Source organism: Macrobrachium rosenbergii, chromosome 52 (genome assembly GCF_040412425.1).
Source record: "Macrobrachium rosenbergii isolate ZJJX-2024 chromosome 52, ASM4041242v1, whole genome shotgun sequence".
NCBI lineage: Eukaryota > Metazoa > Arthropoda > Malacostraca > Decapoda > Palaemonidae > Macrobrachium > Macrobrachium rosenbergii.
The window spans coordinates 35,206,866-35,223,876 of NC_089792.1; the positions used below are offsets into that span (position 1 = coordinate 35,206,866).

General features: G+C 48.4%; 1 protein-coding gene across 1 annotated transcript in view; it reads right to left on the reverse strand.

Moving 5' to 3' along the window:
- l(1)10Bb (BUD31-like protein) overlaps positions 1-16,762 on the reverse strand; it is an 85,436-nt gene extending 68,674 nt beyond the window's left edge. The window contains exon 1 of the mRNA XM_067096069.1: positions 16,120-16,762. Within this exon, the coding sequence (XP_066952170.1) occupies positions 16,120-16,213 (94 nt within the window). The 5' untranslated portion in view covers positions 16,214-16,762. The remainder of the gene's footprint in view (positions 1-16,119) is intronic.
- Between the last annotated feature and the right edge of the window lie 249 nt (positions 16,763-17,011).

A 17,011-nucleotide genomic window follows, 5' to 3' on the forward strand; every position in this document is an offset into this window, starting at 1 on the left:
AAGAAATTTTAGTATAGGGGTAACATTAGCATCCCCTACCGTAAATGTGCTAGCGTGGCAAATACCCTTTAGGCGATACTATTGTACTGTGCTCTTTTTTTACATCGACCATTCATTTCTTTTTCAAGGGCAATGTATGAAGCTAACTTTGAAATGAAATTAAAGTGTTCTGGGAGCACGATTTGGGTCATATTGAGGGCTTCAACTCTTGAAATAAGCATTTACTAGCATTTTTAATGACTTGTACCAAACATTTGCGATTCCTTCTGATCTGCGACGGGTTCTGGAACCTAACCTCGCAAATGTTCAAGGTATTAATGTATACAAATTTTTAAAAATTTGAAAAAAACCAGAATCTGATGGTTGGTAATGCTGCACGGCCTTAAGAAAATGTTGGCAACAATGCTGATGCTCAGACTGACCGGAAAGGGTTTTGGGGGGTGAGAGAGGCCTCAAGAAGTTTCCATTGTTGGGGAGGGGGTGGGTCGGATGGCTTGCCGCTATGGAGAGGAGGGGCAGTAAGGGAGGAAGGCTCAGAGAAGGGGGTTGTTTAGGAAGGTGGTTGGAGCTGGGGAGCAGTTTTTATGGCTAGGCTAGGAGGGGGATGGGGATGCACTGTTGGATGGATGAAGAGGGTTAGGTAGACCTGACATGACAGAACTTGTTTGGGTTCATGTTTTTATGTTTATGAGAGAGTAATTCACATTTCATTAAAGGATAGTACTCAGAGAGAGAGAGAGAGAGAGAGAGAGAGAGAGAGAGAGAGAGAGAGAGAGAGAGAGAGAGAGAGAGAGAGAGAGAGAGAGAGAGAGAGAGAGAGAGAGAGAGAGAGAGAGCGCACAGTAACTGTCTCTCACAGTTGGAGTCAACTGCTATGTCAGCACTCTAAGCAGTCTTGTGGTTGGACCTATGGTCTTTAACAAGCGGAATGTGGTGTTATTCCAGGAGTATCACACCCAAGTTGGTATGGGTACCCTGAAATGGACCAGTACTGGGGTCTACTTCTCTCTTTGCTCAAAGCGAGGTAGAAACTGTAGTGGGCATATTGTGCATTGAAAATAATGGCATCCTTGCCCTCCAGGCAGTACCACTTAAGTCCACTTCAGGGCACTTTGTTTCAGGCTAAGACTCGAAGGGTAGTTGATATCCCTCCTGAAGGACATCCACTATCCAGGTCTCGGCTCCGCCAATGGCTCGACAGGCATCCTCCCACCTTTGGCAGCATTTGGGGGGAATGTCACCCCTAGCTTTTCCCCTTCTTCTTCCCCTTGCCCCCTCTTCCGGACTGGAAAGTGGGCTGAAAGGAGCAGGAAGATCCACCCTTTCCAGAGGAAGAAGAAGGATGGGTGTTTCCACGAGATCCCTTCGAAGACTGGGACTTCTTAGGGGCCGAGGAAGAGCTAGCCTGACCCGAGGGTCTGGCCGCAGTGGAACGCGAAGACCCGGAGGTCTTGGCCACTGCCTGGTGAACAAGCCAGTTGCTGTCATCGTCCCGACGCTTGTCCACCGCAGCGTCCACCAACTCTCTAGGGAAGAGAGAGGTAGACCCCAGCAACGGTCTGTTCCGCAGGGTCATTGCTGAATCGGGCCCAGAGGACCTAGAGAAGCAAGAAAGAACGGCGTCCCTTCGCTTCAGGACCAGGTTAGTCCACACGTTTGCCATCTGGTGGGCAAGGTAGGAGATGGCTCTACCTCCAAACTGGCATAGTCTCCCAAAAGCAGTCTTCCCCTGGTACGATAGCGGTTGAGGAAGCAGCCACTTTGGATACTGTGAAGGACCACAGATCCAGACAGGAGACTGCCTGGAAAGCTGCCATGGCAGTGGCTTCCAGGGTTGCGGCCTCTTGCTGAGAGAGGGAGATACTCTCTGCAATAAGTTGCTGTAACGAAAGACCTGGATCTAGACGAACCAGGTCCGGGTCAACCTGCTTAGACGGTAATGACCTCTCCGACAGTGTGTAGAAACGCTTCTGACGAGGTAGAGGAGGGGGAAGTAGCTTGTCTGAGCGGTTCGATCGAAGACAATTGTCCTGCCCAGACACAAGACCATTCACCTGATCGAGTACCCCCACAGCAAGTGTGGAGCACAGCAGCCCCACTGAAGCCTTGGGTTCCTTCTTGGGTCCCCAAAAGGATTTGAGGTGCGACGGGTGATCCACAGACGAGGCCGTGGTCCCTTCCCCGAGGTCGTTGTGCTGATGAATCAGCGCAATTACCTCAGCAAACATCCTCTGTTCTCGAGGGTGTCCGCGTCCTGGGAAGAGGACCCTCGAGTCCTTCCAGAGTGAGGTCCTCCCGATCTACTCTCCCTGCAGGAGGGAGAACCTTGGCAGACCCCCGTGATCCATCCTGCACCACGTGGGTGTACAACCTGGCTGAACTGAGGACTGAGCCAGGCATGTACACCCCCAAGGTAGAACTCTGGGGAGACAACCCGCCGGAGTTCTTCCTGTCCGACTCGCACCCCCTAGGAGGAGCCCAGGAAGTAGAGGGGACAGGTGAGGAGGATCGGGCACTCCCACTTGTCTTGCTGGCAGAACCAACAGGAGTAGCGGGCCAGGAGTGGTCACCAACCCGCGGTGGTGATGGAAACCCGGGTCGAGGAGAACGCTTTCGCCTGGGCGAAGCGGTCTCCCGAGGAGAGCGGAGCACCTCGCGTGAGTTGGGCTGCGCACTCGGCTCCCCTGAGCCAGGCTGGCTGCGCAAACGCAGCCGGGGACTGGGAGAAGTTGAGTGCATGGCTGGCTGGAACTTGCGCTGTCCTCTGAAAGCGGCCCAGTCTTCTTCGAGGCTGAAACCTCTCAAGAAGACTAAGGAGGAGACCTCTTCTCTGCCTCCCCAGGTGTCCCGACACGAGGGACAAGTGCACCTTCCTGGGAACCTGGCTTGGTACTCAAACAAGTACCAGCAGGAAGAGTCGGGGCACCTGCATGCCTGGACTCTTTCTCCCGTCCCACACCCGAGTCCATACAGAGAGATGTTTCTCCCATACCAGACCTGGGTACTCGGGTCACCTTAGAGACCCAGGTACTCAGAGTGACTCGCGAGTGAGTGTCCGACACGGTCCCGCTGGCCTTAGAAGCAGGCTTCATCAGCGCAGCAGGGGGGAGTGCAACCCGCGGTCTGCACACCCTTGGTTCCTGATACGACTGACCCAGGGGTCGACACAACGTTCCCTGATCTGTAGACTGGGAAGAGCCAACGGGAGATCCCACTGCCTTCCTGTGGAAGGAAGCAGTCTCTTAGAGGTCTCAGTGCAAGACTTCTTGGGGTTCTTCTTCCTTGGCTGGCAAGCCTTGGAAGGAGAAGAGGAAGAAGAGGCAGCAGACGATGACGACGAAGAGGAAGACATCTTCCTCGATCTCTTCTTCGCGGTCAGGTCTCCCATCCACGGAGGAGCAGCAGCAGAAGGCACAGGAGCAACCAGGGGGGCCACGGAAAGCAGGTGCAACCCGGGTAGCGGAGACGGCGCTTGGGACAAGCAGATACTGAGGCAGGTACAGCAGTGTGGGAGCCAGGACAGTCAGGAGACGGCCAGGGTCGGAGGCACGGGTGGCAAGTGTCAGGGAAGCAAGGAGCTGGAACCGTAGTCATCAACGAGCGTGGGTCGGCAACAGAAGCAGGCATCGACATATAGGGCACCGATGAAGTCACCATATGGCCTGATGAATAAAACTTTCAGCAAATGCTTTTGCTTGGATTTTAAAGCAATTGCTTGAGTTCCTATGAATAAAACAAAGTAAATGCTTGTGCTAGTAGCAAATGCTTAGAGCAGATTCTTAAGCTCAAGCAAATGCTGAGAAATTATCAGCAATTGCTTCATTTCCAATGAATAAAACATAGCAATTGCTTATGCTTCTTAGTAATTGCTTAACCCTTAAATGCCGACTGGACGTATTTGACGTCGACAAAAATTGTCTGTCGGGTGCCAAGTGGATGTAAAATATGTCGACTACAAAAAGTTTTTTTAAATATTCGCGGAAAAATACTTATAGGCCTCGCTTGCGAAAAATTTTAAATCACGCGCCTTGAGGGATGCTGGGAGTTCACGGATCACGCTGTTGATTTGTTTACAAGTGTGACCCAGCTGCGCATGCGCAAATTTCTTTCTTATCCCAAAAGAAAGCATCAGCTAACTCTGCTGAAAATCTCAGAAATTCTTTAGTCACTTTGTTGTAATTTTTGCACCGTTTTCTATTAGCCTTTACATAAAGTTTTATATATGAAAATGAGCACAATTTCATGTAGAATACAACAAAAAATAACTCATGGTTGTAGCTTTTATCAATTTTGACATATTTTCATGTAAATTACGGTAAGTGACAAAATTTCAACCTCCGGTCGACTTTGACTCAACCGAAATGGTCGAAAAATGCAATTGTAAGCGAAAACTCTTACATTCTAGTAATATTCAATCATTTACCTTCATTTTGCAACAAGCGAGAAGTCTCTAGCACAATATTTCGATTTATGGTGAATTTTTGAAAAAACTTTTTCCTTACGTCCGTGCTAACTCTGCTGAAAATCTCAGAAATTCCTTAGTCACTTTGTCGTAATTTTTGCACTGTTTTCTATTAGCAGTTACATAAAGTTTTATATGTGTGCAATTTCATGTAGAATACAACAAAAAATAACTCATGGTTGTAGCTTTTATCAATTTTGACATATTTTCATATAAATCACGTTAAGTGCCAAAATTTCAACCTTCGGTCAAATTTGACTCGGCCGAAATGGTCGAAAAATGCAATTGTAAGCTAAACCTCTTACATTTTAGTAATATTCAACCATTTACCTTCATTTTGCAACAAATGAGAAGTTTCTAGCACAATATTTCGATTTATGGTGAATTTTTGAAAAAATCTTTTTCCTTACGTCCGTGCTAACTCTGCTGAAAATCTTGTAAGAGCCTGACGCCATCTCTTCCAAACACGTGTGTGTTCATGTGTTTGTCGTCCATCGGAGTAGACAAGACAACAAGAGGATCTCGTTTTCTTTCTCTAAAGGAACGCGATTTCAACCATACAATATTTCTGTCTGTTTATCCCTAACCATTGTTGTCTTGATGTATGTACAATCGCTTACTACTTGCATTGCCATGCAAGCATTCTAATCATGTACTCATAATGTTTCAAAACTCGAATCTTCTGTATCAAACTGTGTGTATGTTTCTATCTGTGAAGACGCCAAATGTCTCACCAATATCGATGGATGGTGAACAATTTTAAAAACACGTGTTTGGAAGAGACGGCGTCAGGCTCTTACAATCTCAGAAATTCTTTAGTCACTGTCGTAATTTTTGCACAGTTTTCTATTAGCCGTTGCATAGAGTTTTATGTATGAAAATGTGCGCAATTTCATGTAGAATACAACAAAAAATAACTCATGGTTGTAGCTTTTATCAGTTTTGAAATATTTTCATATAAATCATGGTAAGTGCCAAAATTTAAACTTATGGTCAACTTTGACGTGACCGAAATGGTAGAAAAATGCAATTGTAAGCTAAAACCCTTACATTCTAGTAACATTCAATCATTTACCTTCAATTTGCAACAAACGGGAAGTCTCTAGCACAATATTTCGATTTATGGTGAATTTTTGAAAAAAACTTTTTCCTTACCTCCATGCGCGCTAACTGCTGAAAATCTCAGAATTTCTTTAGTCACCTTGTCGAAATTTTCGCACCATTTTCTATTAGGCGTTACATAAAGTGTTATACATGAAAATGTGCGCAATTTCATGTAGAATACAACAAAATATAACTCATGGTTGTAGCTTTTATCAATTTTGAAATATTTTCATATAAATCACGATAAATAGAAAAAATTCAACCTTCGGTCAACTTTAACTTGACCGAAATGGTCGAAAACTGCAATTGTAAGCTAAAACACTTATAGTCTAGTAATATTCAATCAATTACCTTCATTTCGCAACAAACGGGAAGTCTCTAGCACAATATTTCAATTTATGGTGAATTTTTGAAAAAACTTTTTTACATCCACAAGATTACGAATTCATGCATCATATTGTGATAATATTTTCTCTGTGTTGCTTTGATTGTCTTACAATTTGTTATATACCAAAATCATAGCAATTTAGTGTACAATACAACGAAAAAAAAAATTACTCATTCGCTTTAACCGTTCTGCTCACAGCGCGATTTGTATTCAATTATATATGAAATTTTTTTTGCACTGTCATATATTCCAATATTTATATATGATAATGATATTTTTTTTCATTTCTGATGGTTGCATACTAAACTTCAGGCAATGACAAAAAAAGGAGCCAAAAATGAACTCTTAATCTTAAAAACTAAGCATGCTGTGATTTTTTGATAAAAATAACAATTTTTAAAAGTAAATTGTATTTTTCCTAACTATACAAACCCAAGGTCCTTTACATTAGGAATTGCTTTCAGGCGTAGGCTGGAAACGGCCGTTAAACTCTTGAGCAAGGTGGTTAGGCAGTAACTACCTCCAGGTAGGCGGGGATACCCGCCTGCCCGGATGTAAACATTCCAGTTTGCCTTTCGCCCAGGTACAGATTGAGGGGTGGCATGAGGTGGGCATAAAGTGTAAGGACCTCAGGTTTGTATAGTTAGGAAAAATACAATTTACTTTTAAAAATTGTTATTTGTTCCGACACAATTTACAAACCCTCGGCCCTTTACATTAGGAGACTCACTGACTGGAGGGAGGAATCTGATAAAGTCTCTCTGAGCTGACTGGAGTTCACCACCTTGTCTTCCCTTCCTGGTCGTGAGAGCGAGGAAGGGAAAAACTGCCACTGACAAAAGATCGGGTTGTAAGAAACGCAGGATCAGTTGTCAGACTTCTGGGTCCCTTTGCATGAAAGAGGAAACGCAGTTCATGCAAAGTAGGCTAGAAGAATTTGACGTCGGATGACAATAAGGCAAATACAAGCATTGGGTTTGTCTCATAGTCATGGCCTCCTTCCTCCCCTTGCAAGAGGAAGGAGTGGGGTTGCTTCTATTAACCTGAACGGAAATAGAATGGGAGCTCCCGTTATGTGCTTATTTGCCTCGATCGCCCGGTCCAGCTTGTAACGGCATGTCCGCTCCCTGCCTGTGGGAAGAGAGCCAGGATGGGGAGAAAGAAGAGAGCCAGTCACTCAACATTCTCCCTCCCAATCACAACATAGGCGAGATGCAACCTGTCCCGTCAGGGGAGCTGGATAAGCTACACAACTTGTTGAGCAGTCACCACAGGACCCAAGGAAAAAGTGTGCAACATCTCGGAGGTAGAAGGAGGTGAAGATAGTCTGTTGGGACCACACACCCGCCTTCAGCACCTGGTACCGACATATTCTTCCGGAATGCGAGGGATGGACCAAGCCATTGACTTCGTGAGCTCTCGGGTGAAAGGTACCGGTATCGTTGTCGCCAGCTGCCAAAGTACCTCCTTTGATCGCTTCATTTAAGTCAGGAGGAAGATGTGTCCTTAGACACTTCTTCCTTGGGAGACAGTACTAGCGAAAACGTTGATGACATCCAGGTTAGAAATGTCGAACCTTTCGAAAGTACCACAGCTCCCAATAGGACAAAGTAACGAATGATCTGGATCATTGATACAAAGTCCAAGGAGGAGGGGAACAAGAAGGACTCGAACCTGACAGTCGATGCCAATGGATTCGGAGTCCATCTACGGCATCTGAGAAGGAGTCGAGGTATGATCCCCATCCCTGTTCTTCCATCTTCTACGCCAAGGCCAGGGTAAGATGAGAGATGGACCTAAGAGGGCATATCTCTATCCGACGACTCTCGTAGGGCGAGTGCAGAGCACGGACAGGAACCCTAAACGAGTCGCATGCCACTCAGGAAACAGTTCCCTGGGAGAGCATGACTGAAGAAGCTTCTCGTCCAGTAGCTAACTCTCGACTGAGGAGACGAAGGCTACTTCAGATAGAAGACTCAGGGTCGCAAGGGCCTCGTTCTTCACAAATGAAAGGGAGAGAAGCAGCCCTCGGCGGAGAAGACGAGGAAGTCCAGACTTGACGAGCGACTCTGACCCGAGAAGAAGTTCCGACAACGACACCACCAGCGAAGACGGATCCAGTCCCTCAGACAGTGTTGCAGAGGACCTCAAGGGATATCCAGCTATATCCGTTGCCGCTCGCGAGAAAGCCTGTGCTTGCAAGGAAAACTGGAAAGTCTCCCAGTCCTGAACACACAGGTATGTACTGCCTCAAGAACCGCTTCTTGTGTAGCTGCACAGGAGGATGGGTCAAGCGGAATTCTTCTCGCTGCCTCGGCAATCAGGTCGATGAAGGCGAAGTCTTCAAGTATTTGTCTGTAACTCGGGTGAGCAATGTTCAGAACCCCTCAGCGAAACGGGACAAATACGGAGGGAAAAAAAAATCGTTGATATCGAAGTTTTCACCAAAAGACAGCATGCCTCAACAGAGCGGCCCTGGTCTGGTATGAGGGGAGCGAGAAAGAGTGAGCAGCATGTTCTGTCCCCACCAGGAATGCATCTGGCTAACCTGAGGCCAGCTGTCGTGTGCAAATAGAACAACACAACACGAGTACCTTCAAATGTCAAGATAAAACAGGAGGAAACAACGATTGCCTCCTGTTTGTCGACAAATGCCACTACTGTGGTTTTGTTGTTCAACGAAACCAGTGAGTACCGCAAAACCCATCCTGAGTTCTCGGACGGCCAAAAGGCTGCCCTGAGCCCAGGACGGTGACGAGAAGGTATTAATCGTCTCGGTCACACAAATTCAAGACAAGGTCTTACCGGTGTGCACCTATTCCTCAATCTGTGAATCTGTAAGTAGACACAAGATGTGAGGGGAATATGCAAGCATATTCAAAGGTTCCTTCAATCAAGCATTAGCCTAGCTCTTTCCTCATACATCGAAGAGGAAAGAACGGGGAAAAGGAAGCAGACTTCCATTTTCCACCATGGGGAAGCTTCTGCAAGATGACAGGGTACCGAGGCAATTAGCTCTAGCCGGCTGGCATTTCCCGAATCGGGAGCACGGGAGAGGTGGTGGGATGAAAGTTCGATGGAAAGAATTGCCGAGACCTAAGGGAAATAGATACTTCTCCTGAAGGAATCCATTCCCAGGTCTCGGCAATGTTGCTGCCAGTTCCAGAGACTCGATAAGTATCATTTCGTCCAGGCATCAGCAGTTGCAATCTTCTTCTGAAGCCTAGGACTTCTTAGCTAAGGAGTTGAGGGGGGCTGGCTTGAACTCAAGGTCGAGTTGAGATGACTAAGACCCAAAGTTCTTGGCCATTGTCCAAAGGACAAGTCAGTGCCCTGGTGGGAACCTTGATTACCGGGTATCTGGCAAATCTCTGAAAGAGAAAGGCAGAACCAAGTAAAGGTTCGTTCCCAAGGGTCGAGCCAACTCGGGACTTACTGAAACCGGAGATCCGAATTGGGACAAAGACCTTCTTCTTAGCACCAGAATTGCCCAAAAACTGCAGTCAGCAAGACCTTCCGAGGCAAGAAGAAGAATTCATATTCTGTCGAGGCAGGGGTGGAAGTTTAGTGTCTCGACCTGAATTAACTCCTTCAAGAAAAGAATTCATCAGGTCGAGAACGCCTCGAAGCCAGGACCGCGGCGTCCCTGACATGCTCGGCCCCCTCGGAAACTGCAAGGGTTGCAGTGATGAAGGTTATTCATTGGGGAGCGGTCCTGTCCTGGGATCCTCGCGCCCGGCGAATCAGCGTGAAGTTCCCGAGAACACGGGGCGATCGTCACTTGAAGAGGAGGACCCTGGCTGTTTCGGCGCGTGAAACTCCTGTACCTCTCCCCTTGGAGGGAGACCTTGACAGATCCCATGAAACCCTCCTCGGCTACCTGGTTATAATACGAGAATCGAGGGACCGATACCCAAAGCACGCCAGGCAGCCGAACTCCCAAAGAAAATTTCGTCGGAGCTCTCTCTGTCCGTCTCGCGCCTCTCGGAACAACCGAGAGGAGAAGAGAACAGGTGAGGAGAAAAGAGTATCCCTACCTGTCCTGCCAGTATGATAAACAGGAGAGGCGGACCGTGAGCGATAATCAACCGAAGGAGATTACTGCCACACGGGGAAAGAAGAGCACTTGTGCCGTGGCAAAGCGCTTTCCTGGGAAGAGCAAAAAAAAATTCACTCGAACATAGCCAAGAACCTGAACCGGAAAAAACCGAGTAGGGCCGAGCCGATCACACGAACGCGATCCAGCTGGTCGGTATGCGGAGGACTGGGAGGCAGGCGGGGCGAGCCGAGCCAGTCTGGCAAGCCGAGTCAGTCTCGTAAGTGCGACCGGGGGCCGAGCCGAGCCAATTGCGCGAACACAATCATAACTGGGCAGGCCGGACTCATCTGCTGTGAACAATTGCTAGTTTCCCGAACTCTAAACTCCCTTGAGGCCGAGGCCCTCGAGAAGAAGGTTCAAAGGGGAATTCTGTGTCTGCTATCTTGCATGCTCGAACCCTAAAGTTCGAGACACAAGAACGCCCCGCTGAGCAACCGGGCAGCAGCTGGCGTGCAGTATCGAGACACCTGGCGTCCGCAGAAAGCACCGACACCTGGGTGTCCCGGCAACCAGACACCTGGGTGTCTCGGCACTTTCTCGTCCTGTGCCTCTCGTAGAGAGAGCTCGTGATGATTCATAGAATTCGAGCTACCCACGAGACTTCCAAAATCGGGAGCAGCTGCTTTGTTTCCTAATAGATCGAAAGAGCCAAGCATAGAACCAGTCTTAGACGCAGACTTCCAAGACTGGCAACGAGGGCATGGCCTCGAGAGGCCGCACTCTCTCGCCCCCAAACGCAAGATCCCACGGGAGAATGCGAATCGGTCAACGAGAAACTTGTCTCCCCGGAAGAGAGTCAGTCCCTTAGAAGTCCCAAGACTCCCAAGGTGAATCTCTTTCCTGCTTCTTCTGGTGTTCGAACCGAGAGGATCGAGACACCAGGCTGGGAACCCGACCGAGCACTGGCAAACACTCGGGGAGCGCTTGCGGTGCTGGCAGGAAGAGGAGCCAAGACACCTGGGTGCCTCGGCCCTTTCTCTCGCACTGCTCCCGAACTGGTCCCAGGAAAATCTCTCCAGACCAGATCGGGATACTCGATATTCCATAGAATCTCAAGCACTTGAAGCGGCTCGCGAACGAGCGCCCGAAGCAGCCCCCATCTTAAGAGGCAGAACCTCTAAGACTCAGGAACGGGATCGCAAACTGAGGTCTGGCTGCCCAGCCAGGCTTCCAAACACAAAAACCCACGGCTATGCGAATTGGTTTCCTAACCCGAAGGTTGGGAAGAGCCAATGAGAGACCCACTGCCTCCTCAGAAGGAGGCAGTCCCTAGACATCCAAGGGCATCAAGGGGAAGAAGCAGCATTCCTTTCCTTCGGCCGATGGAGGTCTGTCCGATTCTTGGGACCCCCTTGGACCTCAGGAGAGGAAGGGAAGACGCAGCAGAAGACGAAATCGAAGATAAGATGAAGACGGCGGCTACTTCCACAGGACGGCTTCCTTCACCTCCACTCCGACATCTTCTACAGGATGGTGGACACAAAACATCGTAACCTCCAGGGTAGTCCGGCAGGAACACAACGGACGCAGCAAGGACACCACCACCAGGAGAAGCATGACCAGGACAGCCGATGCAGGAGCTACGGCAGCAATTCGGAAGGCAGGAGCTACTACAACGGCCAGGAACATCACCTCAACAGGACGACTTCCCTGCATCTTCACGCCGACATCTACAGGATGGCGGACATCATAACCTCTGGGACAGCTGGCAGAACGCACGGAAGCGGCCCCCGCACGCACCGCCAGAAGTGGCAGGAATGATCAGGACAGCCGATGCAGGAGCTACGGCAAAGGTTCAAGAGCAGGAGCTATGCAACGCCAGGAACGTCACTTCCACAAGGCAACTTCCTTCCCTTTCATGCCAACATCTTCTACAGGATGGCAGACATCGAACCTCCAGGGCAGCTGGCAGGAACACAACGGAAGTGGCCCCGGACACGATCACTAGGAGAAGAAGCGGGCACGATCAGGACATCCAATGCAGGAGCTACGTTTGCAACGGACAGAATGTCATTTGAAAGTCACTAGCAGCGACAGGAGCGATCAGGGCGGCTGCGGCAGGAGACCAGGAGAGTAGCCCACAGACTGTCGCCGAGTTGACAAGAGCATAACACAGGGAACAGCAGGAGCAGATGGACCACAGATACGCAGGAAACATTGCAACAGCATACATGAAAACCAGCAATGACAGCGATCGATCTACATCGGGCGGGAACAGAGTCAGAGCGATCCCGGCGTGGAAATATGTCATCTAATCAGGTATTGTGGTCGATCCTGAAGCAACACTGAATGAATGTTGGGACTGTTTCATGCAAGATATTCTTGATATATCCAGCCAACTACTGCTGTGTCTCAATGCTCACTGTCAACCTGAAAGAAAACAAAGATGATTAGTAGAGGCTCCCCTCCCGCTAAAGGGGAACAGCCCTCGCAGCGGAGGAGGTACTGTAGACGAGGTCGCCGATCGCTCCCCCCACCACCGGTCTTCGCCTGATGAGCGAGCGAAGAGGCGCGTAGAGAGATCTACAAAGGGGAGAAGGAAGAACCTACGGGAAGAGAAAAAAGGACGGAGGGGAGGCCACCAAGGGCGCCGTGGAAGCGGAACTTATCGACAACGCCCGTAACCTCCCACTTGGCCCGCAAATCTCTAAGTGCAGGCGGCGAGTAACACTCAGCATAAGTAGGAAGCAATTAGTGATGCCCCTTACACACGGAGGGCGGAAGCCCAAGAAGGGAACTAACTCTTACGTCCCGATGGATGTAGGGGAGTGAAGATATTGCGTCCCAAACTATATCTCCGAAAGTACAGGGGCGCCTTCAGTATTTACGTAAAGGGGCCGCTGGAGAGAAGCATTACCACTTGGTTACGCTTCTCCAGTTATGCCCTTGGCCGTCAAACCCAAGACACAGGCAGGGGAACGATTTGCTTACGCAAGGTTATCACAAATCGTGGGTTTGTATTAACAATTATCAAACACATATATAAACAAAAATACAGAAAGATCCCACCGGGATAATAAGAGCTTAACGACAGTCAGGCAGAGAGAACGAAAACACGTCTGCAAGGCATGACGGCCGAAAGCAAACTGGAATGTTTGCATCCGGGCAGGCGGGTATCCCCGCCTACCTGGAGGTAGTTACTGCCTAACCACCTTGCTCAAGAGTTTAACAGCCGTTTCCAGCCTACGCCTGAAAGCAATTCCTAATGTAAAGGACCGAGGGTTTGTAGATTGTGTCGGAACAAACTTTTTTTCCGCTTCGGTGCTAACTCCCGAACCCAGCCGGCATACAGCAGACACTTTTGTAAATAGAGGCTCGGCATTAAAGGGTTAAAAAAGTTTAAGGCAGCTCCCTAGGTGCTTGAAACTCCTGTGAACTGGATCTGATGGCGGCTTTTCTTCGAATTTGTGAAAGGAAAACTTACCGAAATCGCCATACAACATTGTTCTTATGCCTAGGAAGGGTTTTCACTCACAATTCTTCTTGATAACATAAAATCAAAAACTTCCCATCTAATAGATGTTCTGGCTCTTATCTTCAACTTGGTTTCACTTCAACTCTGTTGTATGTTCTCCTTCGTATGCGTATTTTGCAACTACTACTATATAGGCCTAGGTCATTTTGTTCTCAAGAACTTTTTGATTGTATACCTTCTCCACTTTCACGACTAGTAATGTGTCTCTATTTAACATAATTTTTTGTAGATATAACCGAGCTATTTACGTAGTAAATTTGTATTTAATATGGAATGGGCTGGACCCGTCGGGAATGGATAAAACACACAAGTCGCACGTGGCTGGGTGCCTAAGCAAAAGCTTGGACTCAGTTCAGCAAAAGGTAGCAAACAGTGATAATTATTATTCATAAGATTTTAAGCAATTGCTTTTTGCCTAAGCATCGGTTACCTTTTGCTACTTGAGCTTTTGCTTTTTCTTACAAGCTTTGTTTTAAGCAAATGCTTGTTTTTATTCATCATGCCAACATGTGCGAGGGCCAGGAACCCAGGAGGCAGCGGCACGGGCGGGATGTAGCAGGAGCGGCTGACGCTTGGGTGTCCAGGTGCGAGGCCACCATCACAGGCAGCTTGCCGAAGGATGACACGGAGACAGTCGTGGTGGTGGAAGCTGTGGTTGTGTGGGTCGTCACTGGAGCGCCAGACAAATGGGACACCAGACCCTCCAGTGACGGAATGCCAGGCAGAGGTGAGATCAGGTACCCGGCCAACAGAGGACACTTCCACCCCCAAACCTAAGGACAGAGCCAGGTCAAAAAGGGAAGCCTCTACTCGCTCCGGGGGAAAAAATTTGCCCCTAGAGTGAGGACAGGTCCCAGAGATGATGTCCTGAGCAACCGCTCCCCCGCAGCCTTCCACACCCAATGAAACGAATGAGGAAGGGGAAGAGGAGTCCTCACTCGAGGGAGAGGCAGCAAGAAGGGGAAGCTTGCCAGGAGGGAGACATGATTGCGACGGATCAGCCACCACGGGAGTCATCGGGGGCGTGTTACCCTTGGACGATACCTTGGCGGGCTTCTTATGATATCATCTCCTCCCTTCAAACTTCGCCCACTGCTCAGCAGACCAGGAGCAACACTCAGTACAGGGCGAAGCTCACGAACGCATGTCCCCTGCAGGTGGGAAAGAGGGCGTGGGTCCGCGTCAACGCTAGATCTAAATGAGTTACACTTTTTTGCCTCCTACCCCAGGGCACACACTGGGGGTAGGAGGGCTTAAAGGATTTATCCACATTCATAATAAAAGCAAAAAATTAAAGTTCCCACCAGGAAAAGCTCAACAGCAATCAGGCAGAGAGCGAGAAAACAACATCTACAGTCTATGATGGCCGAAAGCAAATTGGAATGTTTACATCTGGGCAGGCGGTACTCCGTGCCTCCCGGACGTTAGTTAACTGCCTAACTACCTTGTTTGAGAGTTCAACGGCCGTTTCCAGCCTACGCTGAAAGTAATTCCCAATGTAAAGGACCGACGGTTTGTATATCGCGTTGGAACAACTGGTATTTTCAAGTCCAATATGAAATCATGGTTTAGGTAAAATAATACCTATACGAGGAGGCAGACACTGGAGTCCCAGGGTAAGTGAGGATGCAACTTATAAATGACAAAGCCACCCTCCTTGACACAGGTCAAAGCATTCACTCTCTCGGCCATGCATTTAAGCCTGATACTCAGTGTTACCTGGGGGGTCGTCCGGGGGGGAAATAGGTAAAACTATAAAACAGCTCTGCATGGAACTTGATTTTACCTATACTTTTAGTGTTGCTGATGAAGGAAGGAGGTGGTGGTGCTTAAAGTCAATTATTATTAACTGCACATTTACCAAACATGATTGGGGACCCTTTGGGAATGCAGGGTTTTGGGTGGAGGGAATCGCTGGGAGAAAGACTGGACGGAATGGTTCCGCACACACGCACATCATCAGGGGGGCCATATGTTGAAGAAGGGATTGGCTATGGAAGCTTATTATACAAATGAACTATACTAACCTATCGTACCCTACCTAACCTAAAGTTTTTACCAAAGGTTCCCCTATAACACTGCGCATGTGTGATACCATTCCAAGATGGCCAGCACACAAAAACATACCAGTCCTAATGTTAATTACAAGTTAATTACGGTCGACCAATGAAAAACGACGGTAATTTGTTAATAAGCAATCAGAATTCCGTAATTCTATGTATTAGCTCCGCGCCTGTTTTACCCTGGAAAATGGCGGTGCATTTGTTTGTTGTCAGCCAAATGGAATGTCCCTTTGCCATGTTTAGTACTGACCCGAGGGGAGGGTTGAGGTTGTGGGGGGGTTGGTACCCAAACATTAACAAGTTATTGCAATTGCCTGACGGGATATGAACCATTACCAACAGACGTAGCCGTGCTCTGTCTTGTGAAGGTCGTATATGGAAACCCCTTGTTGGATGGACTTCAGGGGTTAATTACAGGTTAATTACATTCGTGCGGCAAAAGATGAGGGTAAATCCATAATTATCAACCAAAAATCTGAGGAAAAAGTCCATTTCCGAGGTGACAGGAAGGTCAATGGGCGCGCCTACCTTCGCGCATCTTTTGGTCGAGTTCCTCCAACGTAGGTTCAATCAGCTCCCATCCCTCGGGAGGAGGTTTTCGGCTGCGCCGGACCTTGGGCATCTCACGGAATTGCTCCACTCGACTAACGACGTCTTCCTTCCGGTTTCCCGTCCGACGAATTGGTGAGGAAGACTCGAGGGTTGCTCGAAGGACAGTTGCGGCCACAACCAGACGCTGCACCACAACACTGCTCCAGCCAGGAAGGTTCCTCTGCAGCAGCTGTCCCAGACAGTCTACGGACACGGATGAACGTTTCCTTTCACGTACGGCTGTTCGTCTCGGCCCTTTGCCGATTGCTGCGGCCTTACTACGACACAGGAAGGCTTTCCGTTTTCCCCTGGAGCAGCCCTTCAACGTTGTTTGCGAGTACGTTCACTATATTATCAATGGCCAAACTCAAAGTTCTGGCGAGAGGTTTTACCCTTGTAACGGCTCATGTGGTGTTTCCCGTTTTGAATATTTCCTTCTTTTGCCTTTTTCTCTAAATATCTGTTTGAAATGGCTTTCACGGTATACAAACTTTCCAGTTATTCCTCGAGTCCTCTGCATGTGGTTGTTCTGCTTCCATTACTCTCCTTTCTTCCTGGTTCTCAGGAGATCGTTAATAGAGTGGCAGGCAGGGCTAAGCTCTCTTCCCGTAGGGAGGTAGTGCCGTCAGTGCAACCCATGCGATGCAATGTAGGCATTGCTTAAGGTTTTTGCAGCGTCCCTTCGACCCCTAGCTGCAAACCCTTTCGTTTCTTTTACTGTACCTCCTTTCGTATTCTCTTTCTTCCATCTTACTTTTCACCCTCTCCTAATAACTGATTCATAGTGCAATTGCTTTGAGGTTTTCCTCCTGTTACATCTTTTAAACCT